General features: G+C 42.9%; 1 protein-coding gene across 2 annotated transcripts in view; it reads left to right on the forward strand.

The window, feature by feature from the left end:
- The window catches only part of GALNT18 (polypeptide N-acetylgalactosaminyltransferase 18), a 355,816-nt gene that overhangs the window by 241,295 nt on the left and 87,406 nt on the right, over positions 1–27,115 (forward strand). For both annotated transcript variants that reach the window (XM_024975529.2, NM_001076316.1), the window contains 3 exon segments: positions 776–959; positions 2,495–2,692; positions 7,693–7,807. In XM_024975529.2, the coding sequence (XP_024831297.1) occupies positions 776–959; positions 2,495–2,692; positions 7,693–7,807 (497 nt within the window).

The raw sequence follows: 27,115 nt of genomic DNA on the forward strand, positions 1-27,115 counted from the left end.
CATGGGCAGGCTGGGAAGATGGGAGGCGGGGCAGTTGGAAATCAAGTCCTAGGGAAGTGCTGTGGTTGGAAGTGGGTGAATGCGGCCCACTTAGGCCACTGTCTGGGAGGAGGGAGGTGTCATACTGTGTTGCCTGAGCAGCTATGGAAAACACGATGAACGTGCTGCCCTGTTCTGCTGCTGTGGGGTCATATGCGGTTATGAAGATGCAGGGGAATTGGATGTTCAGCCAGGCCCAGGGACACCCAGCAACAAATTGATGCCAGCCACTTACACAGCTCTTGGTCATCCACTTCCTGGAAAGATGGAGTTCTAGGCAAGGAGTGGGTCTCAAGCTATAATCTTTGTATATGGAGCTTTCTCTGGGGATTGGGGAGGACTGATGGAGAACACTGGGGAAGAAGGAAGACCCTGAACAGATGAGAAAGAATGGGGCTTCTGAGGTCATTAGACCTGGCTTGAACTGAACACCAACTCATAACTTCAGGGTGTTGGACAAACTGATCAAACTTCAGAGCTGGATTTTCCCAAGGGCCTGTTGTGAAGATTAAATGCACTGTGTGTGAAGCAGGTGACCCTCTTCGTGTTGCTGGGCATAATAAATACTGTTTTCACCTCCGTTTTTCTCCACAAAGCTGAGCTGTGTTGGCCATCCTGGGGAATTCCAAGGAAGACCCGGGGAGGGGACTGGCCCCTCCTGCCTCTCTCTAGGGTCAGCTCACCCTGGAAGGGTGAACGTCGTCATCATGCTAACAGTGCATTTTCTCCCTCACAGAGGAGCTGAAGGAGAAGCTGACAGAGTACGTGGACAAGGTGAACGGCCAGAAGCCAGGCTTCATCAAGGTCGTGCGGCACAGCAAGCAGGAAGGCCTCATCCGCTCCAGGGTCAGCGGCTGGAGGGCCGCCACTGCCCCTGTAGTGGCTCTCTTTGATGCCCACGTGGAGTTCAATGTGGGCTGGTAAGTGCCCATTTGGGAGCTGAGGAAGTTGAGTCCCAGTGTGGTCCAGGGTGCAAAGCCCACTGGGATCTCTGTCATGATGGGGAAAGGAGTCAGCATCTGGGTGTGCAGGTGCCCAGGCACCATGCTGGCCCTTCAGGGTGGGAAAGGGTCAGGGATCAACAGGTCAAAACACAGTGTCTCAAGGGTTGGTGGCATAAGGGCCGACGTGGTCCTCTAGGAGACATGATGGGGGAGAAGAGTAAATGCCTGGGGCAGAGCGAGAGTTCCAGCCCAACCAAGGACCAGGCTGCAACCCCCGGGAAAGGGGAGCTGGACCAGACATGAATTGAAGCCCAGCCCACAGACAGGGCCAAGACCAAGAGAGCAAAGGGAGCTAAGTACCCTGGGCTCCCTCCAGATTCCAGATCAGAGGTAGCAGAAAATCTCAGATTCATTCCACTGGTAAAACTAGGTCTTAGAGCACCTTTCTTTCTCTGGCCAGGGCTGCTCAGGTGCTGAGTGGGGCAAAGCCTCAGTGGCTTCAGCCAAGAAGAGACAAGGTACCTGATGCTGACATCCCTGCAGGCCAAGGGCATGCTGTGTGGTCCACTGGGTGTGGCTCTGCAGAGAGCCTGGGGGTGGGGGGGCCTGGGTGCTGGGGATGGCCAAGTGTACCGCCCTCTTAGCCACTATGCCTGGTAGCATTGGGGTCTGCTGTCCCTCTTGAACTCTGAGCACCACCCTCTGCCTCCCCAGAGTAGAGTGAGGAGGGTCCTTTGGCAGGAGGGAACAGCAGGCATGCACACAGCATACTTTGACATAACAGGTCCGAATTAAGGCTGCAACGCAGTCATTTTTTATAGCTGAAGTCCCTGCTTGCCATTTGTGACTGTTTAAAAAGCATTTTCATTGGATTTATGGCCAGGAGAAGAGAGGGACACTTACTATTTCAAGCAGATTTGAATAAACAATTATGCAACAAATGCATTATTAATGAGAAGCTTATCATTCCTGTCTGCAAACATTTTGCTCGCCTGGTACCCAGGGGGGCTCGGGCTCTGTGGAAGCACGACCCCGCTTACCTCTCCTTGGGCGGTGGGGTGGGGGGGTAGGGTATGGCATGCCTGGAAGGGCTGAAGAGGCACCGCACGATGGGTGGAGACACGTTTGTTCTCGCCTCCGTGTGTCTGCCGTCCTCATCTGCTTTTTCCTCCTGGGTGACACGCTGAATTTTAGCAAAATCAAAGCCCAAGTTGAAAGCTTTCCGTGGAACCTCAGAACTATTTCTTTCTTCTTTCTTGAGTCTTGATTTCTTTATTTTTTCTAATGGAATAAAGGAAACCAAGCAGACATCAGGATCTAAGGTACTAAGAATCTGTCCGCTCAGACTGGTTCACGCTGAATGAGGAGTCCAGCCTTGTGTAACCCAGCAGCATGGAGGTGGGAGGCAGAGCAGCTCTCCCCTGGAGGAGAGAGCCGGGAGTCCCTTCCTCCTTCTGCGGGGGAAGGAGCTAATAAAGATGCCAATCTCCCTCCCCCTCCTCCCTGCTTAGGGCTGAACCCGTACTCACCCGCATTAAGGAGAACCGGAAACGGATCATCTCCCCATCCTTTGACAACATCAAATACGACAACTTTGAGATAGAAGAGTACCCGCTGGCGGCCCAAGGCTTTGACTGGGAGCTGTGGTGCCGCTACCTCAACCCCCCCAAGGCCTGGTGGAAGCTGGAGAACTCCACCGCCCCGATCAGGTAATGTATTCTTACCTGGGGAGTCTCCCTGTGTTGACTTCCAGGCAAGGGCTCCCCGCCCAGCCTGACCCTCATTCACCAAACTCCAGCCCCATTATGGGTGGTGGGGAGAAATTACAAATGACCTTCAGTCACAGCTTACAGCCTCTGTGATCCCTTTTTTAAAAAGTTAAATTTATTTATTTTTAATTGGAGTATAATTGCTTTACAATATTGTATTGGTTTCTGCCATATATCAACATGAGTCACCCATAGGTATACATACTGATGATCCCTTTTAAAAAAGCTGTGGCATCCAGAACCCATTCAAAGGCTCAAAATTACTCATTTCAACACATCGCTGTGGGACCCCTGCTGGGTGCCAACTATGTGCTGTGTGCTGGGGATCTACAGTGATCACCACTCGATTCCTGCCCTCAAAAGCCTAGAATATAGGGAAGACGGACAAAATAATTGGAATAACAAATTATTCCCCATGCTGATGGGAAGTGGGGGTGGGGATCCTTTATAGAGAGTGTAATATTCACACTTGTTTTTATGGGAAAGTAGGAGATTGCGGGTTGGAGCAAGGACATGCATATTCACAGGAGCAGAGTGAGTTCATGGACACAGAGGAGGTTCAGAGGGTCTGGGAGGAAGGAGAACAGGGAGGCGGCAGCCCCAGGCAATGAGGCTGGCGCACCCCATGGCACTTGTATGCCTGGCTGATGTTTGAGCTTACCCTGCAGGACTCAGTCAAAAGTGGCTCCAAACTGCCGTGCTAAGATCCCAAACTCTGTCTTTGCTGCTGCCTTTAGAGACACTCAAGTGACTCCTCTACGTGGCCTTTTTCTTATGGGTCAGGACTCCTGAAAAAGCCAGCCACACCAGCCTTTATTTCTACCTGGTTAATCACTGACCAGGTGCCTATATGCTCCCTGCAAAGCCCTGCCCATTAAATACACAGATGGCATCAGAAGGTGGCCTAGGGGACAGTTCCTGGAATGAAAAAGGAGATTAAAAACTGGTGTTGCTTTGTATTATGTGAAGGAGAAAGATTATGAAAAATATAATTGAAAATGGGTGATTATTATCTGGGATTGCATTTTTCCTTGCCAGAAGAAAAAAGCCATATTCATACTTAAAACAAGATGGAAGAGAACTCCACCTGTCTTTCCTGCGTTGTCTCTGTCACCTATCTGTTTGGCCTGTGCCACACTTCTGTGTTATTATTAACAAATGTTTGCTGAGAGGTCACTGGGCCTCTTACACACGTGGTCTCACCTGCTCTTTGTCATAGGCCTGGGGACAGCTCACGGTGCCATTCCCCTTTCACAAGATAAGGAAAGAGAGACTGACAAAGGGGAATGGCCCTGCCAAAGGCTCCAGCCAGTGAAGACAGGATCCGCACCCAGATCAGCTAGATTCCACGCCTACCATCCTCCCAGGCACCCACTGTCGAGCTCAGAACTGGTGTGGCTGAATTCTACCCCCAGGTCTGCTGACCCCTATTGGTGGAAAATAGACCATCACACCTTGAGCGTTCTTGCTGAAGTCTGTGCACTGGTACCAGCTGCTTCTGCTCCCCTCATCTCTAAATGCATCAGCCTGGACTTAATCATTAAACCTGCATTCTAGGTTCCTGACAAAGAGTATCATCTGAACCTCAAATATTCCATCACCTAATCTATATCAAAAACTTAACTGAAGCAAGAAGGAGGAGGGAGGGATAAATTGAGAGATTGGGACTGGCATATACACACTACTCTATATAGAATAGATCATTGTAAGAACCTGTGTATAGCACAGGGAGGGCTTCCCAGGTGGCACTAGTGGTAAAGAACCCACTTGACAATCCAGGACACATAAGAGACACTGGTTCAATCCCTGGGTGGGGAAGATCCCTTGGAGGAGGGCCTGGCAATCATCTCCGGTACTCTCCAGGTACTCTTGCCTGGAGAGTACCATGGACAAAGGAGCCTGGCAGGCTACAGTCCATGGAGTCACAAAAAATCAGACAAGACTGAAGTGACTGAGCATGTGTGCACACAGAGCACAGGGAACTCCATTCAGTATTCTGCAATGACCTGTGTGCTAATAGAATCTAAAAAAGACTGGATAGATAAGTATATATAACTGACTGACTTTGCTGTATAACAGAAATTAATGCAACATTGTGTATCAACTATACTCCAATACAAAAATTAATTTAAAATTTTAACTTTAAATTATATTAATGGAAGAAATTATATTAATGGAAGACTTTGAAAGAACATTCTTGGTTTTATACCCCATAGGAAGATGAAGATGCCTCACAGCAAGCTGTGGGTTATACATATGTATCTTGCCCACCTTGGCTCCTATTTCCTCAGAGCTATACTTTGATGCTTTGCCCACAGATGATGTAAGCTGTAAACAGAGCCCAGAGAGATCTTCTATTGAACTCTAAAGGGATGGCTTTGAGACTGGTGTTCACTACGACCCAAAGTGACCTCTTTAAGAGGACTGACCTGAGAAATTTCTTTCAAACTGAAAGCTTTCTATTCCTGAGAAATTAGTATAACATTTCCACATGGGAACTCTGAATCTTATTTCTAAGGCCTGTGTGTTTCTCTTTGGCCACCAGGAAGTTTAGGGTCAACTTTGCAGGTCTACTTTAAGAACCATGAAGGAAGACTCATGCATTCTAACTGACCTCTAATTTGGGGTGAAATTTTAGCTTTTCAGACATTTATCTCTTTTTTTATAATGTATTTTACTTTTTCTTATAAACTATTTCTAACCCTTTGGAGAATAAGGCAAGATATAAATCAATAACACTTTCAGGCTGAGTGGGTCCACTTAATACCCTAGCCAGTTAATAAGTAATAGACTGAGGATGCCTGTGCTCTTCCAAGAGAAACTATTTTAGATTCTGTTCTTGCTTTGACTGGGCCTGGCCATGAGGGGAAGGCTCCCTCCTTTGTATCCTGGAATGCCCTACCCTGCTCAGCACTTCAGTAACATCAAGGAAAATGCTGATGTTAACTCTGCAGGGTCGATGTTTTAAAATCACTGTGCACTTAGAGAGAGGATTCTCTGGGCTTCTTCAGTGTACAAGTGCATCTTTTAAAAATGATCTTTTGAGTTCCAGTTATGTACGAGAGGTTTTCAAGTGCTTTATATTATTTAATTTAATCCTTGTGAGGTTATAGTTGATTCTATTTGATAGATATGGAATCAGAGGTTCAGGGAGGCTAGGGAACTTCTTTCAGAGATGCACAGCCAGAATGGGGAACCTTTCCCCTAGCAGTCGCCTCTAAGGGCAGGTCAAGTACCCCCCACCAGAACTCAGCCTAAAGGAGCAATGGATTGGGTTGTACTGACTGCCCTGGATGCCTTCATGCGGAAGCTGAGTCCTTTCAGAATAAAAGGCTGCAATTTGAGAAGGGGACGACAGAGGATGAGATGGTTGGATGGTATCACTGACTCAATGGACATGAGTTTGAGTAAACTCCAGGAGTTGGTGATGGACAGGGAGGCCAGGCACGCTGCAGTCCATTGGATCGCAAAGAGTTGGACACGACTGAGCAAATGAACTGACTGACTGAATTTGAAAGCAGGAGGGGTAGGGACCCCAAAGCACCAGTCTCTACCTAAGCAGTCTCCTGCATCAGCATTCTCCAAAGAAATGGCCTGCAAAATAGCTGTTTCTCCACCTTGATGAGTTTCCAATTTCAAAGATGAGTCCATTTGCACTTGAGTGACAGTTTTCTCATCACTGAGTATTCTTCATTTCTCCTTTTCTTTCTCTTCTCCTCCAGTTTCTCAGCCACCAGCTGATAAGATGCTGCACAGGGGCTAGACGTGGTAGCAGTGTGCAATGGAACAATTTAATGTTATTTGTGTAAGATGATGCTCTCAGCAGAGAAGCAACCCACTCGGTCTCTTGCTGATTCACCTAATGTAAATTTCCTCGTGACAGTCTGAGCTGGGTGTCTGCACACAGCCATGAGCCCCGCAATCATGCTTACTAGGAAAGGCCTTTCAGTTCCTGGCCCCTCCAGCTGTGTGGCACGTTGCTCCAGCCTAAGACCACTGCTGAATTCCAACCCAGACCAGCCACCCAGGCCCTGCCTGTTGGATATCTCCCCCTGGTGACCCAGAGGCACCTTAAGATCAGTTTTCCCAGCATGGAATCCCTCTTTCTTCTAAAACCAGCTTCTTCTCTATCCACCTAGCAATGGCCCTCACCCCATCATCACCCAAGCAGAAGGCCAGCTGGCATCCAGATTCCTCCTTCTCACCTTCAGAGTTCATCTGTCTCAAACTTCTGCTGATTTTACCTCCATATATGTCTTTAAACAATCCCTATCTCCATTCCTGGTACTCCAGCCCAGGTCTTCATCATTGCTCACCTGGATATAACAATAAGCTTCCCAACCGGATTCCTCGATTTCTACCCAATCTCCTCCAATCGATCACCCCACGGCTGCCAGAGTATTCTTTTTATAAACACAGATCTGCTTACTACCACTGTCTGCTTAAAATTCTTCGTTGACATTCCTTTATCCACAGATAAAATCCAAATGATTTACTATGCTATCCAAAGCCCCAGCTCATCTCTCTAAAGGGACCAAGGTGAAGAATGGGGAGGTTGTTGTGGGTACACAGGTAGCAACAGAGGCCAGCTTTGTAGTTCAAAATGCAGGGGTCAGGACAGCCAGAGATACAATGTGGTCAAGACTGGCAGACTAAGCATTACTTCTCTGGTCGACACACAGGCAACCACCACCAAAAACAATGCCTGGTCACAGGACAGGAGCTGTCTGCCTCTGTCCTAATGGAAAAGGCTCCCTGGAGTAGTTGGTGAGGGTGGACCTGGGGGAGCCACTCAGAGAACGAGGCTGCCAATTTTGGCAGCAAAGGAAGGGAGAAGGCCAGACCCTCCTGGCAGGAAGGCAGCACTGTGCTTCCTGTTCTGTTGACCCCCATGAGACGGCCCCTCTGCTAACTGCCCTCCATCTCTCCATGCCCTGCAGGAGCCCTGCCCTCATCGGCTGCTTCATCGTGGACCGCCAGTACTTCCAGGAGATCGGCCTGCTGGATGAAGGCATGGAGGTCTACGGAGGCGAAAATGTCGAGCTCGGGATCAGGGTGAGCAGGGTTTCTCACCAGGAAGGCTTCGCTCAGCTCCCCAGTGGGTGAATGAGTCCAGGGGGTGCAGAAATTTGGTTTAGGCTTGATGGTGGCGGACTGATACTGAACGTCCAGTCCCTAACCTTGGCCCATGCATATGTGATCAGGGCTGCTAGGCCCATGCATATGTGATCAGGGCTGCTAGGGATGGGATAGAGACACAGGTTGGGGCCTCTAGAATTTTCAGGAAGAAAAGAACATCAGAAACTGTTTTTGCTGAGGTGGAAACATGAGAGAGTTGATCTCCCAAATCAAGGAAATAAACCCCTGTTTTGAAACCAAATGCAGGTTTCACAGGGAGTGAGCAAAAGGGAGCTCCAGGAACAGGGAGGTGAATAAGAGGGACCCTCAGAGCCGCTTCTCTTCACTGTTACCTCCCCTCGGGGTTTCTGTTATTCTCCATCTCCTCCACAGTGGCCCACAGAACCTTCCTAAAGACTTTGTCAAGAGAGTGCCACAGAGAAATAAACTCGCGGAGTATAAACAGCAGAGCACAGCCAGGCTCACGCCATGCAGGTTCCTGACCCCCAACGTGGTTCAGACCCTCAGGCACGTACATGCCTCACATCACTCTCCAGAGATATCCACCATCCTACCCCAAAGTACAGGGCCCTTTGCAGCTCTCAATGTGTGGTGTGAGTCCACACTAGGCAGCATTTATTTTCTCATCATATAGGAATGTTTCCAAGGCACTGACCCCTTCCTCTGGGCCTGTGAAAAGGTAACTCCAAAAGGAAGCCTTCCCCATGACTGAGAGACACATTCGACCCCTTGGCAGTTGACAGAAGTGTGATCTGGGATGCAAGGAAGGGCCTCGCCCTGTAAAGGGAGGACCACCTCTCTGTCCAGGTTGTGGTTCTCGCCTCTTGAAAAAAGCGACATGCAAGCTGGGCTTGTCCCCACTGTGGTCCCCATTGTCCTCTCCACAGGGATCTTTAAGCAGCCTGGCCCACATGCACTACAGGCTTGCCAGTCCCTGGCCAGCCCTCGTACCTGCTCTGTTCAAGGCAGTCATCCAAGCTGTTCCCCCTCACTGCCAACCCTCCATGCAGGCCACCTAGCATCTGCCTGGTTCCCACCAGTGACCCCACTCCTGCCCCTTTGACCTCAGTGTCTGTATCTGGCCATCTCCTGTTCCCAATCTCCAGTTTCCACTCAAGGACTCCAGCTTGGATAACCCTCCTTAGCCATCCCTACTACCCACTGGGCAGTCAACTGGAGCTGGACAGCCCCTGCCCTTTCCTGACTGGAGACTGGGCATCTCTAATGAGCATCTCACAACTATAATGGCCTGGCAGGCTGCATGGGCCTGGCTTGTCACCCAGGCTTAATGCTAGGGCTTTAAGTTCTGGAGGCTGGAGCGGCCTGTCTGAAGCCGAGCTTAGAGAACACTTCCATACACCTGTATTCACTGAAACCCAAAGAAATTGCTTTGGAGGCAGTCAAGATACATGGGTTCATTGAGGAGCTAATGTATTCATAGAGGACAGAGCCTGCATAATCGCCCTCATTCCTCTGCTCTCCCTACACCGGTCATTTAGTCACCATTTGCGTCCTCACCATCTCATTTCCAAACACTCCTGGATAAATGCTTGCCCCCAAACATAATATTTTTCACTAGAAGCTGCTGCTGGGAATTGGCTGAACGGGCAGAACCGCCTCTAGTCACTTAGGCTTTCTGGGTAAAAATGTCTGGGAATGGGGAAAGGAATTAGATTTGTGAACTCTGCCTCCAACATATATGTGAGTCAATCACAGAGTGGTGGGAGATTTCTGGCTTTTCCTTGCCTAGATTATTAATATAAAGGTGTTCTGGAGTATAGGCCTGGGTGAGGCTTTCAATACTTGTTTAAAATTTGGGGGTTTTGTGCTGGGGGTGTAAAATACAATACAAAATGTTGCCTGGCTTTTTTTTTTTTTTTTTTTCTGTCTGTTTCCTCCTGTTTGACAGCGGTGAAGTGTCATGGAGTTGAAGGAAACGTGGTTTTTAAAGCAGATACCGAGCAACTTGTTGGCTGGCAGAGCTGAGGACAGAAGCTAGTTAATTTGAATTAACTTGGTTTCAATCCTTGGTCATAGAACTAGGATCTCACATGCCGTGTGATTAAAAAAAAAAAAAGTTAGAGACATTGCTTTCCTCCCCTCACTTATTCAGAGGCAACTTATTCAAAGTCCTTACCCATCTGGCACACAGAAACAGAGTCATTTGCACAAATATTCAATACCTGCTCTGGCAGTTTACTTATATCATCCATCTACAAAGCACCCTAAAAAGTAGCTGTTATCATAATACCCCCTTTTTCAGATGAGGAAGTTGTGAAATGAAAAGCTTACATAATATGTTCTCAAAGTCATATGACTTATAAGAGGCAGAGAAAAGATTCACCCTCGGGTCTTTATGATTCAAAAGCCTAGTTAGATATACCACAGTGATCTAGGAATAAATGTTCCTTGTGCATTCCCCAAAGAGTATTACAGTGCCTATGCAGTAATTTTCTTCTACTTTACACAATCGTGTCCACAGAGTCTTCATTTACAACCTTATTCTTATTTTGCACTCAATTCTAATAAGCCTTGTTTTCCCCAATTTCTAAGTCTACAAGTCAATAGGAAAAAAAGAAGGGAACTGCTATGGGAAAGCAGAATGAAAAGAGTGAGAAATAAGAGCTGACACTGAATAGAAGACAGAAAGATTATACCGATGATAGCTATAAAATACTAGAATATATAAGAAAGAATTCAGGAGCTGGCAGGGAATTAAAAAGTGGCTAGGAACTGTTATGGGTTGAATTGAATCTCCTTTAAAACATGTTGAAATTCTAACCCTCTGTACCTTTAAATATGATCATATTTGGAAATAGGACCTTCACAGATGTAATCAGGTTAAGATGAGGTCATACTGGGTCAGGGTGGGCCTTAATCCAGTATGACTGGTGTCCTTATAAAAGAAGTAGACTTTGGACCCAGACACAGAGGGAAGATGACCATGTGAAGATGGAGACAGAGATTGGAGTTATGATGCCACAGGCCACTGAATGCTGTGGCTACCAGAAGCTAGACGAGGAAAGGAAGGATCCTTTCCCAGAGCTTTAGGGAGGGCATTGCCTACCAATACTTGATTTCAGACTTCTAGCCTTCAGAACTGTGAGAGAGTACATTTCAGTAGTTTTAGATAATTCAGTTGGCCATGCTTTGTTATAACAACCCAAGGAAATCAATACAAACACCAAAACCTATGTGAAAGTAGGAACCATAGAAAGCCTGAGTCCATTATATCTGAAGAACCTGGTAACTTGAAGCTTATGATATCCCAGTTTCATGGAGTATACAGAGGACAGGACACAAAGACTAAGGCTTAAGCTGGAGGAGGGCATGGCAACCCACTCCAGTATTCTTTCCCGGAAAATCCCCATGGACAGAGGTATCTGGCAGGCTACAGTCCATGGGTCGCAAAGAGTCAGACACGACTGAAAGACAAAGCACAAAACGCGAGGCTTAACCAACATTAAGAGACTAATAAAATAACCCCTACCCCTTACCTCCCGTAAAGCAGGGACTGCAAAGGCCAATTACCTGAATGTAAAGGTGGGCTAGAACTACTCCCACCCACATTTTCATTATTACAGTGAAGATTGCCTGTCTCAACCTTAGACCAGGAAGAAAAGAAAAATTCTCCCCTGTGAGCCCCTCCCTCGTGCCTATCATCTAAAATCGAGAGAATCTCAAGAGGAAAATTTAGCTTAAAGTTATTGGAAGTTTTTAGGCATCTGCAAAAGTGTATACAAATCCTCTCTGAGAAGGACCCAGGCCACAAAGTTTCTCCTAGCTAGAGTTCCAAGAAATGTGATTTCAAGTTGTTTTCCTTTTGTTTTTTTTTTAAATCATAAAGCAGACAACGGAAAAAGAACCAAGAGCAAACACCAGCAAAAGCATTGGACAGCCAAATTTGATCTACAAAGTCTTCAAGCATTGAATCTATCAGATATAGGATAGAAGTTGTATATTTAGTAACTTTTAAAAGAGATTTAAATATGAGTATAAAGCAGGAGACTATAAAAAGACCAGTCATATTTGGATAAAAATAGAATTTCAAACATGACTAACATAAAAATGGAAATTAAAAGCTTAGTGGATGGATTAAACAGCTAGATAGATATTAAAGGGAAAAGCTAAGTAAACTGGAAAATAGTGCTAAAGAAATAATTCAAAATCATCTGGGAAGACAAGGAAAAAAAATACGAAAGAAAGAGGTTGAGAGATATGTAGAAATGAGGAGGAGGGTCAAATAGCTTAGAATTCCAAATGGTGATGATAGAAAGAGGATTAAGCAGCAGCAATATTTGGAGAGAAATGACTGAAAATGTTCCCATACTGCTGAAAGACACCAATTCTCAGATTCAGGAAGTCAACCTGTCCAAAGTAAAATAAATACAAAAATATTCACATTTAGACATAGAATAGGGTTCCATAGACATGGAACCATAGAAAAGCAAAGATGACAAGGAGACCTTACAATCAGAAAAGAGAGACTACCTAAAATTTTATGATAATTAGAATAACAGCAGACTTTCCAGTGGTAATAGTGGAACCCAGAAGACCATGAAATAACATCTTCTATATTGCTAGAGAAAAGCCAACTTTTACATGTACATTCAATTTAAAAAATTCCTTCAAGAACTAGGGTAAAAGGAAGCTATTTTCTGACACAAAACTGAGTTTGCTACTGACAGATCCTCATTAAAAAGTTTTTAAAGGATATACTTCAGACACAAGTATCTGAATGATACTTGTATTCCTGAGCTCAGAAGGAATTCTGAAATAAAAGATTAATAATTAGCTCATATATGAGTAAGTACAGATATATGAGTAAATGTAAAGAAATATTCATGGTAAATAACACTTTAGTACGGTATTATAGAGTTATTAACACCAGTAATGTATTGTGGGGTTATTAAAACAAAATTACAGTGCATGATGAAAATTGCAAATAAGTTGGGAGGGAGTGATTATAAATAAAGTGCTTAAAATGTCTATATTGTTTGTGAAGATGGAGAAGATCCTAGTTGACTTTAAATTCTGATAAAGTAATCTGTTAAAATTCCTAGAGAAGCCATGAATATCATAGATATAGAAAGTCTAACTTCTAAAGAAGTAGAGGGAAAAAAACAAGATATGAAAATGGTAAGAAAGAGAAACAAGACAGGTAATTCAAGAAGAAAATATATGAAATGGTAGAAATAATCCAAATATATCAGTAAATGTAGTAAATGTGCATGGGCCAAATTAAGATTAACATTTGCAGACTGGATTTTAGAACTTATCTGTAGTCTATTTATAAGCCTGAAATATGATAATACAGATAAGTTAAAATGTAAACAGATGGAGAATGTCATGGCAGGTAAATACTATCAAAAGAAAGTTGCTGTAGTTAAATTAATGTTTAAAAAAATACTATTGCACCATGCTTTAGGATAAATAAGGTAGATTTCTACAAGGTGAAAGTATGTTAAGTTTATCAGGAATATATGAAAATTATAAGTTTCTATGTACCTTAATGGCACAGCTTTAATTTATAAAACATAAAATGGGTAGAATTTAAAGGAGACATCAACAGCATCACTAATGTAGTTGAGGATTTTAATAAATTTTCCCAGTAATTGATAGACCAACATAATTGATAGTTTAAATCAAATGGGCATATGTGCAACACTGCATCTAACAACCACAAAATTCAATTTCAAGGGAGTAACATCATATAAGCACATTCTTTGATCTCAATGGAATTAAATTAAAAATCTATACCTAAAAAGTATAGGAAGAAGCCATATTTTTGGAAATTGTGAAACATTTCTGAATAGCATAGGTCAAAGGAGAAATATACTAGTAATTTTAAAACATTTTGAACTGCTGCTGCTAAGTCACTTCAGTCATGTCCGACTCTGTGCAACCCCATAGACGGCAGCCCACCAGGCTCCTCTGTCCCTGGGATTCTCCAGGCAAGAATACTGGAGTGGGTTGCCATTTCCTTCTCCAATGCATGCATGCATGCTAAGTCGCTTCAGTTGTGTCCGGCTCTGTGCGACCCTATGGACAGCAGCCCACCAGGCTCCTCTGTCCATGGGATTCTCTAGGCAAGAATACTGGAGTGGGTTGCCATTTCCTTCTCCTATTTTGAACTGAATATAGCAATATAACAAATATATTGAATACTGCATATTACATTATGTGAAATGCAACCAAAATAGCACTTTAAAAAACTGTAAATCAAAACAGTACGGTATTGGCATAAACTCAGACAAATAAATCAAAGGAAAAGAATAGAGATCCCGGAAATAAGCCCATTCATATATGCTCAATTAATTTACAACAAATGAACCAAGAATATACAACAGACAAAAGATGGTGTCTTCAATAAATGGTATTGGGAAAACTGGACAGCCACATGCAAAATCACAAAACTGGACCATTATCTAACATAATACAAAAATGTAACCATATACAAAAATTGACTCAAAATGGATTAAAGACCTGAACATAAGACCTGAAACCATAAAACTCCTAGAAGAAAATATAGGCAGTAAATTCCTTGACATCTGTATTTCAAAGCTGTTTCCCTACAATTATCCTATTTAATGTACCTAGCAATCAAGTGCTATAGGCAAGCCAGATATTACTATCCTAATAGTGTTATACAACTAAAAATATTTATATTGGCCAAAAAATGTTAATTCCTTCTTATGGTTTATTATCTCATTATTATAATCATTATTTTAACAATAAAGATAACAAGAAATCAATTCAAATACTTTGTAAACTATAAAGGGCTCTATACAAAACATGATCATATCTATTATTATTATACATGCAGATATATCTATGTCCCATAAATATACAACCATACATTTCATATAGTGCTTTATTTTTTTAAGCACACTTTAATTGGTACAGAGTATTATAGTCCTGCTATAAGCCAGTCCCATTGCTTGGGTCTTGGTGACAGTCACCAAAATTCAAAGTACTGCATGAGCTCATACAGTTGGCTAAACCTAGGTTATAGGCACATGCTTCCAGGGGTCAGGGACAGGTCACATATGCCTCCTTTCAAGTTCCATGGGTCCAAGTATCACACATGATGTTGTCTCTCATATAGGAAGGGAATTTGGAACCTAGGTTCAAATGTCCTCTAAAACATGTAATATAGTGTCTAGGATACTGTACTCTATATTCCAAATACCTTATCATAAATGGAATTTTTTTAAAAAAGCTTCTTTATTATGGGCAATTTCAAACATATCCCCAAATAGAGAGAATGGTATAATAAATCCCCTTCCATCCATCACCCAATATCAACATTGTCAACTAATGGGCAATTTGGTTTTAATCTCTATTCATACCCAATTCTCCCTAACTCTGGCTTTTTGAAGCAAATCCCAGATATTATATCATCAAAAAATATTTCAATATGCATCTAAAATAGATAAGAACTTTTTGAGAGAAACATGATCACAATACTATTTCAGTCCTAAAAGTGTTGAACAGAATTCCCTAATACCATCAATTATCCAGTCAGTGTTCACATTTCCGCCAATTCTCTCAGCAGTTTTTACTTTGTTTTACAATTTGCTTGAATCAGGATCCAGTTGATTAATGTCTTATAAGTCTCTATTAATCCACTGGATTTCTTTCTCCATTTCTTTTTTTCTCCCTGTAATTTATTTTTAAAAAGACCAGGTTATTTGTCCTGTGGAGACTCCCACAGTCTAGGTTTTTCTGATTGCATTTCCCTGATGTCATTTAACACTCCTGTTCTGTATATTTCTTCTAAATTGCTAGTTAGACCTGGAGGTGTAGGTTCAGTTTTGTAGCAAGAATATTTCAAAGGCAATATGTGCGCGCTTTCATCACCGGGTATCTAATGTCTTGCTGTCTCCCCGTTTGTGATGTTAGCAGTTACTGCTGATTAGTGCCTAGATCAAGTAATTCATTAAGGGTTGGAAAATGGTGATATTTTAATTTTATTTTTCCTTCTTTGTTTATTAGCTGGAATAACTTTCATAAAGAGACATTTATAGTCATCCATTCTTTGGTTGCCTGGAAATACAACACAGTTCATTAGGAAAAGTCAGAATAAATAATTCTATTACAGTTTGCAAAATAATGAGTTGATTCTCTACCATCTTTTAGAGGGAGCCAATTCGGTTTTTGAGTACTGTTATGAACTTAGTTTTAAATATATTTGATGTGTTTCAATTCATTTTATATAATACCCTAATTGATTTGCAGTTTTTTCACCTTTGGCCATTGGGAGCCTATTGACATTCGTTCCTCAGGAAAGAGTCCTTTTGCCTCTTTAATGACTTCTCTGGCATCAGAAATGTTCCCTCTATGCATTTCTTGCTCCAGACTTGTAACCAGCCATTTTTTCTAAGGAGCTCAGCTTTCTTTTAGTGAGAAGTGGTATTTAAAAATCACAGTCTAGGTCTGGGCACTACAGGCATTCATTGCTACTGAGTTGGTCTGTGTTTCTGGGTCTTTTCAGTGGTTAGAGCTAGATATATTCTTTTTGTTTAAAGAAAACACTTGCAATGTTCATGATGATCTCTCTGAATCAAATTTAGTACTACAGGCTTTGTGTGTGTGTGTGTGTGGCTGCACGGGGCTTTCATTTCTGCATGAGGGCTTTCTCTTGCTGCAGAGAGCAGGGGCCTGCTCTCTAGTTGGGGTGAGCAGGCTTCTCATTGTGGTGGCTTTCTTTTGTTGCAGAGCATAGGCTCTAGGGCGCCGGCTTCAGTAGCTCTGGCACACAGGCTTAGTTGCCTCACTGCGTGTGGGATCTTCCCGGACCTGGGATTGAACCTGTGTTCCCTGCACTGGCAGGCAGATTCTTAACCACTGGACCACCAGGGAAACCCACTACAGGATTTTTACTTAATTTCATCAATCTTACAGCTCTGTTTCCTTTCTCTGATGCCAAAAATTCTGGTTCTCAATGACATCAACATAATTACTTATTTGTTTTATTCCTCAGCATGCATACAACTGTCTCTGAACACTATCACCAATGATATGATTACTAAAAACAGTTTAAATTTTCTTTTTGGCATTTCTTTCTGCTTTTAGGTTATATTCCACTGGAAATGTAAAGTCAAATCACTGTGATTTAAACTAGAATAGTTCTTCTCTGTGCATTATTCTACTAACCAAATAAATAGGTTCATTTCTTTTATTTTGCTTTTGATTTTTAGGAATTGCTTTTTTCATGTTTAATTCTTACAGCTATGTAAATATTTGCATAATTCCAAGACCAAATCTAGAAAAGAAAGTGTATTCAGAAAAATCTATTTGCTATTACTGTCCTTTTTATCCTGTTTCTTTAGTACCTCTAACATAAACACCTTGTTTGTTTTATTTTACCCTTTTAAAAAATGGAAATGTGCATATACTTACATCTCTTTTTCTTAGATAAATAGAAGTATGCTAGTATACTTTTCACTGCTGTGATTTTTTTCACTATATAAATTTTTTTCTGAAGATTACAATGGTGTATAGAGGTATTCCTCATTGCTTTTTCATAGCCGCATGGTGCTCCAATGCATGCACATTTCATAGTTTATTCTGGTGCTTGGTGCTGTAATGAATCATCTCATGCATACAATTTTTCATATTTTTCTGGATTATTGTTTGAATAGTTTCCTAAAAGGGAAATTGTGAGATAAAAAGGCAAATACATGTGTAATTTTGCTAGACATCAAATATCCTTCTAGAGTAGTATTTTTCCCACCAGGAATGGTGAAGCTGCCTGTTTCCTCACCGTCAATCAACAAAGTATGTTGTGAAATATTTGGAGTTTTTCCAATCTGACAGATAGAAATGGCTTTCAGAGTAGTTTTAATTTGCGTTTCTCTTATTAAGAAGTAGGTTGAGAAGCTTTTCACATGATTAAGGCTATTAGCATTTCTTTTTTCCATGACCTTTTCTTATCTTTGGCCCATTTTCCTATAGGATTGTTAATCTTTATTTTTAGAACCTCTTTACACATTAGGAATGGTAATACTTTTCCCATCATATACATTGCAAATATTTTTTCCCAGTGTGTTACTTGTCTTTTGATTTTGCTTTTGGTGTTTTGCTGGGTTGGTTTTTTTTTTTTTTTTTGCTATGCAAAAGAAGCCTTTTTTTTTTTAAACATAAGCAAATGCATTAGCTTTTCTTTCTTGCTTCCAGAGTTTAGTCAGAATAAAATTTACCCACTTTAAGTTTAAAGAGAAAAGTCACCTATGTTTTCTTCTAATAGTTGTAGGATTGGTTTTTTTGCATTTTAATCTCCAGTTCATCAGAATTGATCTTGATGTATGGTGTGAGGAATGAACCCAATGTCTCATTTTTCTGAATGACCCTCCAGTTATCCTAATACCTTCTTTTTAAAATTGCATCTTTTCCTCACTGGTTTACAATACTACCGTTATTATAGGCTAAATTATCATGTCATACTTAGGGTTTGCTTCTGGATTTTTTTATTTCAGTTCTATTAATCTATTTGTGTATTCATGTACTAATATCACACAATTTCTATTATGTAGCCGTTATATTATGTTTGTATGTTCAAACTCACGAATGTTTGTGAATTAAGTTTGTAAGTTGGATTTTGGCTTGCCAACAGTGTATCAAGAAAACCTTGGATTCAAAGGAAGAAAAGATCTATGAAAGAACCAAATAGCATCTTTCCCACTTCTTTTCTGTCTATACTTTAAAATACTTAATGTCAGGATTTATGACTGGTTAATCTTCATACTGATGCTTGGAAACTAGTAAGTGCTCAATGGACAGCTGTCAAGTTTGAAGGCCAGTCAAATGTAAGAGACTTTATTCTATATATCTCAGAAAGTTAGAGCCACAGACAGTGGGGTGGAAGCTGTAATGGATGTAGATATCAATTCCATACAAGAAACGAAGATTAGAATCATTAAAAAGGAAAGGATGGCAAATGGAATCATGAGCTCCCTATAACAGGGAACATAAACACCCCTTGGTATAATTAGAAAGGTAGATGAGACTTATGACTGAAATAGTTAATAGAAGTGTGGCAATAATTACATGTGAGCTACCATCCTAAGTGCTTTACGTATATTAGCTCCTTTAATCCTTGCAGCCACCTTGTGATGCAGAATCTTTTATTACCCCCGCTTCCAGGAGGATATACTGAAGCATCGAGAAATGGTATAACTTGTCCCAGGAAAATGGTAAAGCTAAGATATGAACTCAGGGAAAGGGGCTTCAGAAACCATTATGCCTTATATAGGTAGGCATAGTGTAGTGGCCTTCAGTAAGAAATCAGATCAGATTTCTCATGTTCTGCTTGTGGATTTATGTATATATTCATTCATTCATTCTTGCCAGGCGCTGGAAAACTAGAGGTGAATGACACAGACTCTGTCTTTGAGTGGCTCTCAGACTAGCTGGAAAGACAACCACCTTCCCATCTTCTAAGTACTAGCTAACAGATTATAGAAAATGTCTTGAGCCTAAACAGGATGTCATGACCTAAAGCTCCATTGTGACTTTAAGGACTTCTTTGTTCTTTGATCTATCTTTGGCAACCATAGTAAGTACACAGCTCCCTGCAGACACTATTTCTTGTGATAATTCTTTAAAAATTTTTGAATAGCCAACCATCATTCTTTTTCCAAATTGTGAGTAGTAGTAAAGATCATTAACATGAACTGAAGCAATAAAAAAAAATGAACACAGTGAAAGTTAAAAGACTGATTGAAGAAATAAATAGTAATATAATTTACATCTGCAAAATTTGATTCAGAAAAACTCAACTTGGTGAGATCATGACCACTTTGTGAGGGAGGCCATAATTGTAAAATAGATGTAGATTTAAAAAATGCTGATAGATAAATCATATCCCAGTTGTAAAATCAATGCAAAAAAGTATTAACCCCTATGAAAATAAGTCTAGTAAAATAAAATGGGAAAATTAGCATGAAAGGAAATATATTTTAATTACCTTATATAGAAAATGACCTAGAGAGTTAAAGTCCCTTAATGACATTTATTCCAGAAATATTTCCTGAATGAAAATTCATCATTGTGAATACAATTTGGATTAAAGCCCTAAGTAAGGCATAACCCAGTGCTCAGGATCAGAATGGTGAGGATGAATATTGCATGTGTATTGCAATCAGATACATGCTCCACAGCTGATAAATTATCAGGCCACAAGTCTGGAAGATAATAATAGTGAGAGGAACTTCCATTATTGAACACCATCACTTTGTATTGTAGTAGCTGAGGGAGTGACCACTCAGCCCTTCAGAGCTGGGTGAGGCTTCACGGAGGGGGCAGCATTTAGCCTGGGCCTAAGGAAGGAAAGTGTTTTGTCCAGGTGGGAAGAGGAGGACAGGCATTCCGGAGAGTTGAGGTGACAGGCGTAGAGTGACGACTGAGAAAGAACCTGACTATGGCTGAGCTCTAAGGCTGAGAACTAGGGATCTGTAACTTGGTGCTGAAACAGAGGGTGACAGGCAAGCCCGGTTATCAGATGAGGAAGAAGAGTGGTCATTGGCAATCCAGAAAGTGGCCTTTGGTGGGCTTTTTGCTCATCCTGGCTTGTTCAACATTTTCACCAGTGACTTCAGTAAAAGGAAAAGGTAAACTCATGATGGATGACCTATTTGCTGAGAGCCCAGGCAAACATTTCTTTGGCTACCGTCACTGGCCTTTCTAGGTCTGCAATGTCTAAGATTTGGCTAAGTGACATTGATTCTTGGGCAACAAAAGAAGGTTATTATTTCATAAAGCTATTATTTCATACATGCTCCACAGCTGATAAACTATCAGGCCACAAGTCTGGAAGATAATAATAATGAGAGGAACTTCCATTATTGAATACCATCACTTTGTATATATTATCTGGTTAATTTTAATGTGAGTCCCATGAGGTCCGTGTTGTTATCCCCATATTCTAAGTTAGGAAACTGGAAGTAACAGAATAAAATGCCTCCCCAAGCCACTCAAGATCAGAACTAGCCAGAGTGGTTCAGGGCTCATGCCTTATCACTGTGTCACAGTGCTCATCCACCTCTGCCTTCAGGATTTAAAATCACCCAGGGCATAAAGTTGAATTTCAGAAGCTAAACCTGGGCCAGCATCGCTTTGGAAAATGACCACAATACCATTTCAGTGCTTGAGGTTTCTGCTCAAATCCCTTATGGGAGATAGGCTTGGATCAGACAGGATCACATGGTGTCTTCACCTGAGGTTGCTGCTGCTGCTGCTAAGTCGCTTCAGCCGTGTCTGACTCTGTGCGACCCCATAGACGGCAGCCCACGAGGCTCCCCTGTCCCTGGGATTCTCCAGGCAAGAACACTGGAGTGTTCTTCTCCAATGCATGAAAGTGAAAAGTGAAAGTGAAGTCTCTGAGTCTTGTCCAACTATGGACTGCGGCCCACCAGGCTCCTCCATCCATGGGATTTTCCAGGCAAGAGTACTGGAGTGGGGTGCCATTGCCTTCTCCGCCTGAGGTTGCAGGAGACTTCAACACTAGAAGAGGTGACAGAGACAAGAGCTGAGCTGAAAGCCAGAGTCCAGAGCCTCAGAAAAGAGGTAGATTGAGGAGCTGCCAAAGGAGAAATGCCCGTAACAGACAGGAAGTCAGAAACCTGGGTTCAGGGAGCCAGAGACACAGAGGAGGAAGAGAAAGCAAAGTAGGGGGTATAGCAACTGCTCAGAACAGGCATTGCCATTATTTGAGATTTTTACAAAATGTATCTAGGGTTAAAAGGCTAGAGACTTTGCTAAAATTACCAGTGAAAAAGGCTCAGGCAAGTGAACGTCTGCTTGACAAGCCTCCTGCTTTTTGAAGCACTTGAGGGACCACGTGGTTCTCTCCAGAGGCCTTGGGCTTAGTGGACTGAGTTAGCTCATGGCTAACACCATAACTGATCTCACCCAGCCATGAGGACAATGCCACTGGACACCACAATTTTAGGTAAGTCAGCTAGTCTCTGCCAGCACAGTGAGAGAGAGACTTGAAAAGGAAGAGAAGGGACGTGGGCACCAGCATTCTTGCTCAACTGTGGTCTCAGGAAACCACCAGAAGCAACACCTCATAGAAAGGCTGCAAGCAGATTCTCTGACCTCCCATCCCCGGAGACAGAGAAAATTAAACACCTTAAATTGGATTTTAGTCTCTGATCGCTTCTAAATGTTATGGTTGGGCCAGGCCAGCTGGAGCTGGAGTTCAGAATAATCTGAGAGCTTAGAGTAACACATCCTTCTGTGTGTGTGTGTGTGTGTGTGTGTGTGCATGTGTTGTGGGTGGGTGGGGACATGAGCCTTGCCTCTGTTTTAGACCGTTTTGTCATGAATTGAAATCTGCTGTGGCATTGTCCTTCAGCTGCTGCCATGGGGTAAATAAAACCTACAGCTCACAGCCATAAAATGGAATAAATATTCATTTCTGCCATCTTCTGAGGCCAAAAGTTTCAGGACATCAAACACAGGTTTCAAGCTTGCAGGCTTTTGTTTTTCCTGAGGGAATTTGCCCAGTGACTCCAAGCTTTAGCTGAAGCATTGTCCACGTGTTCCCTTAGCACTGTGTTAGTTGCTGATAGTGGCATTAGGGGAGAAATTTAAGACCTGGGTCTTGACTTCTGCAAGAAGCCAGAACTATCTAACTAAAGGTAAAGAGAAGGTTTGCAGGTGAGACAGGGCCTGGGTACCCTCTGTGTGCCCAGTCAAGGATAGAGGATGGAGGATCCCAGAGAGGATGAAAATCTGAACTAAAAAGAGATTTTAGAGTTGAGCATGGGCATAGGAAATACGGTGGGTGGCAGGGTGGTGCCCATAGTTACAGAGAAGAGTCGACTAGAAAGAGAGCTGTGTTGGTGGAAAACCCCAGATGCCAAGGGAAGCGTGTCAGGAGTGCACCAGTCACGCTAAAATGACCACTGACGATAATAGCTACCCGTTCTTGTTTACTTTGTGCTTTTATGTATTTAACACTAGGCACTGTGCTAAGCTTTGGGCATACAGTGGTGAACAGGATCAGCTAGGTTGTGCCCTCATAGGGCTTCTTACATCCCGGTGAGTTTTATTCTGTACATCATTTCTTCCTGGGAACCATGAAAGGCTAGAATTATTATCCTCATTTTACAGACGAGAAGACTGAGGCTCAGAGAGGTTGAGTCACTTGCCCAGGTCCTGCAGCGAAAGAGTTTGGTAAAACTGGCATTTGAACATGGTCCTGCATGGTGCCAAAACCTCTAAATCCCCACCTGGTACTGTGAGGATATGAGTGGAGAAGGGGCATCCAGATGTGAGGGGAAGAAGGCTTTGAGGGGAGTTTTGGGGGCAGGAGGTGATGATGGAATATGGATGTCAGACGAGAGACTGCAGAGGTAGGGAGTTTAGAGATTTATATGACCATGAATGCAGGGAGAAGGATTCCTTAAAAACTGCTTGCAGGGACAGGCCATGTACAAGGGCCCTGGGAATGTGTGGATTTGACCTTGAGAGAGGAGTTGGCATTTTCCTTCTAGGAGGTCTGCCATAGCCAGTCCTGATCTGTTGGCATGTGGCCACTGGGCCTGGCCTCCAAGGACCAGGGGGCCTGAAATCCCCAGGGCGCATGAAGTCTGAGCAGCCTGGGGCCTATGAACCCTAAACCTCCAGAATCGGAGGCCTTTTCTGATTGTGATCTCCACGTGGGAGGGGAGCTTGGTGCCCCCAAGCAGCCCAGAGCCAATTATTCTGCCATGCTGGGTGGCCAGAAGGCATCTGAAAACACCAAGAGGAAGGCTCTTTGCCTCAGCACATTATCTTCAGCTCAGCAGCCACAGAGTAACTCTGCAATTACAAACCAGCCGCTGAACAGACGCAGCCTAACTGTATGTTGTAAAAGTTTACGATTAGTAAAGATATGTGCAAAATTAATCCCTAAAGAACAAAGTAATTAAAAAAGTACTTAATGAAGTAATTAGCTAGAAATGGTGGGGAGCAGAAGGAGGAGAGGGCCCATGGACAAATTTACTCTGGAAGGGTCTTCACATTTAGGTTTTTTTAATTGTGTTCAATGAGGGAGCCTTAGAGAAGTACAATTAATAAGATGCACAGAAGAGGTAACAATTGATAAAAGATTTTGAGAGCCAAGCTGAAGAAAATGTTTTACTTTCTTAAAAAGATGGGACCAAAAGGGAAAATAGCTATAAAGGCCATTATTGTGATCATTAACAAAATTTGATTATAGGCTGTGGATTAGACAATAGTCATGTATCAGTGTTTAATTTCCTGGTTGTGGGGAGAAAAAAACCTGGGAGCCAGCAATGAGTTTTAAAGCTCCAGAGAGTGAGGTTCTCTCTCCTTTTCTTTTCTTTTTTTAAAATTTTGTCTTTCTTTAATTGAGTCTGCCTGCTGCTTTGTATCGGAGAAGGCGATGGCACCCCACTCCCATACTCTTGCCTGGAGAATCCTATGGACGGAGGAGCCTGGTAGGCTGCAGTCCATGGGGTCGCTAAGAGTCGGACACGACTGAGTGACTTCACTTTCACTTTTCACTTTCATGCATTGGAGAAGGAAATGGCAACCTACTCCAGTGTTCTTCCCTGGAGAATCCCAGGGACGGGGCAGCCTGGTGGGCTGCCATCTATGGGGTCGCACAGAGTCGGACACGACTGAAGTGACTCAGCAGCAGCAGCAGCAGTGTATATACGTCAATCCTCTCCCAATTCATCTCACCCCGCCCTACCTCCAGAGAAGGCAATGGCACCCCACTCCAGTACTCCTACCTGGAAAATCCCATGGACGGAGGAGCCTGGTAGGCTGCAGTCCATGGGGTCGCTGAGTGTCAGACACGACTGAGTGACTTCACTTTCACTTTTCACTTTCATGCATAGGAGAAGGAAATGGCAACCCACTCCAGTGTTCTTGCCTGGAGAATCCCAGGGATGGGGGAGCCTGGTGGGCTGCCGTCTATGGGGTCGCACAGAGTCGGACACTACTGAATAGACTTAGCAGCAGCAGCAGCAGCTGCTTTGTATTGTGCCGTTGGAAGGTAACTTCTTTGCCACCAATACATCATGTTTCCAATTTTCCAGGAAGGGACCACCAGGCAAGGCCAAAATCAGTTCCTCAGAATGACTGGTAGAAGCTGAGCAGGGACTGCTGCCTCTTCCCCATCTTCCTCCCCTCCTCCTCGCATCCTCTCCTTCCCTCCTCCTCGCCTCCTCCTCCCCCTCCCATTCTACCTCTTCAGCCTCAGCAGCAGTATCAGCATCATCACCATCCAGACACTCTTGTGGTTTTCTTTTGAAAAATCCTCATGTTCACAAATCTGAAATCACAGAAGGGGAATTCAGAGACATCTACTCTCATTGCAAATGCTCTTCACTTTGTAAAGCAATGCAAGGTACAAGTTCCCAGTGAGGAAAACCTCCCAGTGCTTACCAGTGATGGTTTGCAGAAATTATCGCCACATACGAGTGTTTCCATCAAGCAGGCTTACCTGCACATGAAGTCAGTCCTGAAGATAGAATTAACCCCCAGTAACACCCCCAGGGCACACGTCCTCCCTGAAGTCCTGTTTCTCTCTGTGTCTGGACTGTTTTGGAAAGTCTAATGAATGCGGCCTCTTTCCTTGCTTGATATAGGCCACACTCAACGCAGTGGGCCTGGCTTTACTCATTATCACTGCTTCAGATGCTGCTCATCAGTGACAGAGGATCTTGATGACTTGTGTCATTTCCACTACCTTAGAATTGTTAGTCCTATAAAGAAATCGTGGAGTAAGGAAGAGAAAATATTAATAATACCATGACTTCAAGACAGATGCTTCTCTTGGATTTCAATGTTTCTAAAATCGGATTGTGCCTGATAAATTTGGCATACAGATAAATAATAAATATATACAGAAATGACAATTTATTATCCAAACCAGAACACTTTTGAGAGTTAAAGAGGGTACTGCTAATTGTTACACTGAAACAGCAGGTATGAATCAGTGTTGTCACAAGCAAACCAGGACATACGATCACTCAACTTATAATTTTATATGTACATTTAATGCAATTCATTCATTTGACGTTATTTGTTAGGTATACACACGTCATGTAGGGTGTACAATGTTTAACACTGGGCATCAGATCAGATCAGTCGCTCAGTCGTGTCCGACTCTTTGTGACCCCATGAATCGCAGCATGCCAGGCCTCCCTGTCCATCACCAACTCCCAGAGTTCACTCAAACACACGTCCATTGATTTAGTGATGCCATCCGGCCATCTCATTCTCTGTCGTTCCCTTCTCCTCTTGCCCCCAATCCCTCCCAGCATCAGAGTCTTTTCCAATGAGTTAACTCTTTGCATGAGGTGGCCAAAGTACTGGAGTTTCAGCTTTAGCCTCATTCCTTCCAAAGAAATCCCAGGGCTGATCTCCTTCAGAATGAACTGGTTGGATCTCCTTGCAGTCCAAGGGACTCTCAAGAGTCTTCTCCAACACCACAGTTCAAAAGCATCAATTCTTCAGCGCTCAGCTTTCTTCACAGTCCAACTCCCACATCCATACCTGACCACTGGAAAAACCATAGCCTTGACTAGACAGACCTTTGTTGGCAAAGTAATGTCTCTGCTTTTGAATATGCTATCTAGGTTGGCCATAACTTTCCTTCCAAGGAGGAAGCATCTTTTAATTTCATGGCTGCAGTCACCATCTGCAGTGATTTTGGAGCCCCAAAAAATAAAGTCTGACACTGTTTCCACTGTTTCCCCATCTATTTCCCATGAAGTGATGGGACCGGATGCCATGATCTTCGTTTTCTGAATGTTGAGTTTTAAGCCAACTTTTTCACTCTCCACTTTCACCTTCATCAAGAGGCTTCTGAGTTCCTCTTCACTTTCTGCCATAAGGGTGGTGTCATCTGCATATCTGAGGTTATTGATATTTCTCCCGGCAATCTTGATTCTGGCTTGTGTTTCTTCCAGTCCAGCGTATCTCATGATGTACTCTGCATAGAAGTTAAATAAACAGGGTGACAATATACAGCCTTGACGAACTCCTTTTCCTATTTGGAACCAGTCTGTTGTTCCATGTCCAGTTCTAACTGTTACTTCCTGACCTGCATACAAATTTCTCAAGAGGCAGATCGGGTGGTCTGGTATTCCCATCTCTTTCACAATTTTCCACAGTTTATTGTGATCCACACAGTCAAAGGCTTTGGCATAGTCAATAAAGCAGAAATAGATGTTTTTCTGGAACTCTCTTGCTTTT

The sequence above is a fragment of the Bos taurus genome, chromosome 15 (genome assembly GCF_002263795.3).
Source record: "Bos taurus isolate L1 Dominette 01449 registration number 42190680 breed Hereford chromosome 15, ARS-UCD2.0, whole genome shotgun sequence".
Taxonomy (NCBI): domain Eukaryota; kingdom Metazoa; phylum Chordata; class Mammalia; order Artiodactyla; family Bovidae; genus Bos; species Bos taurus.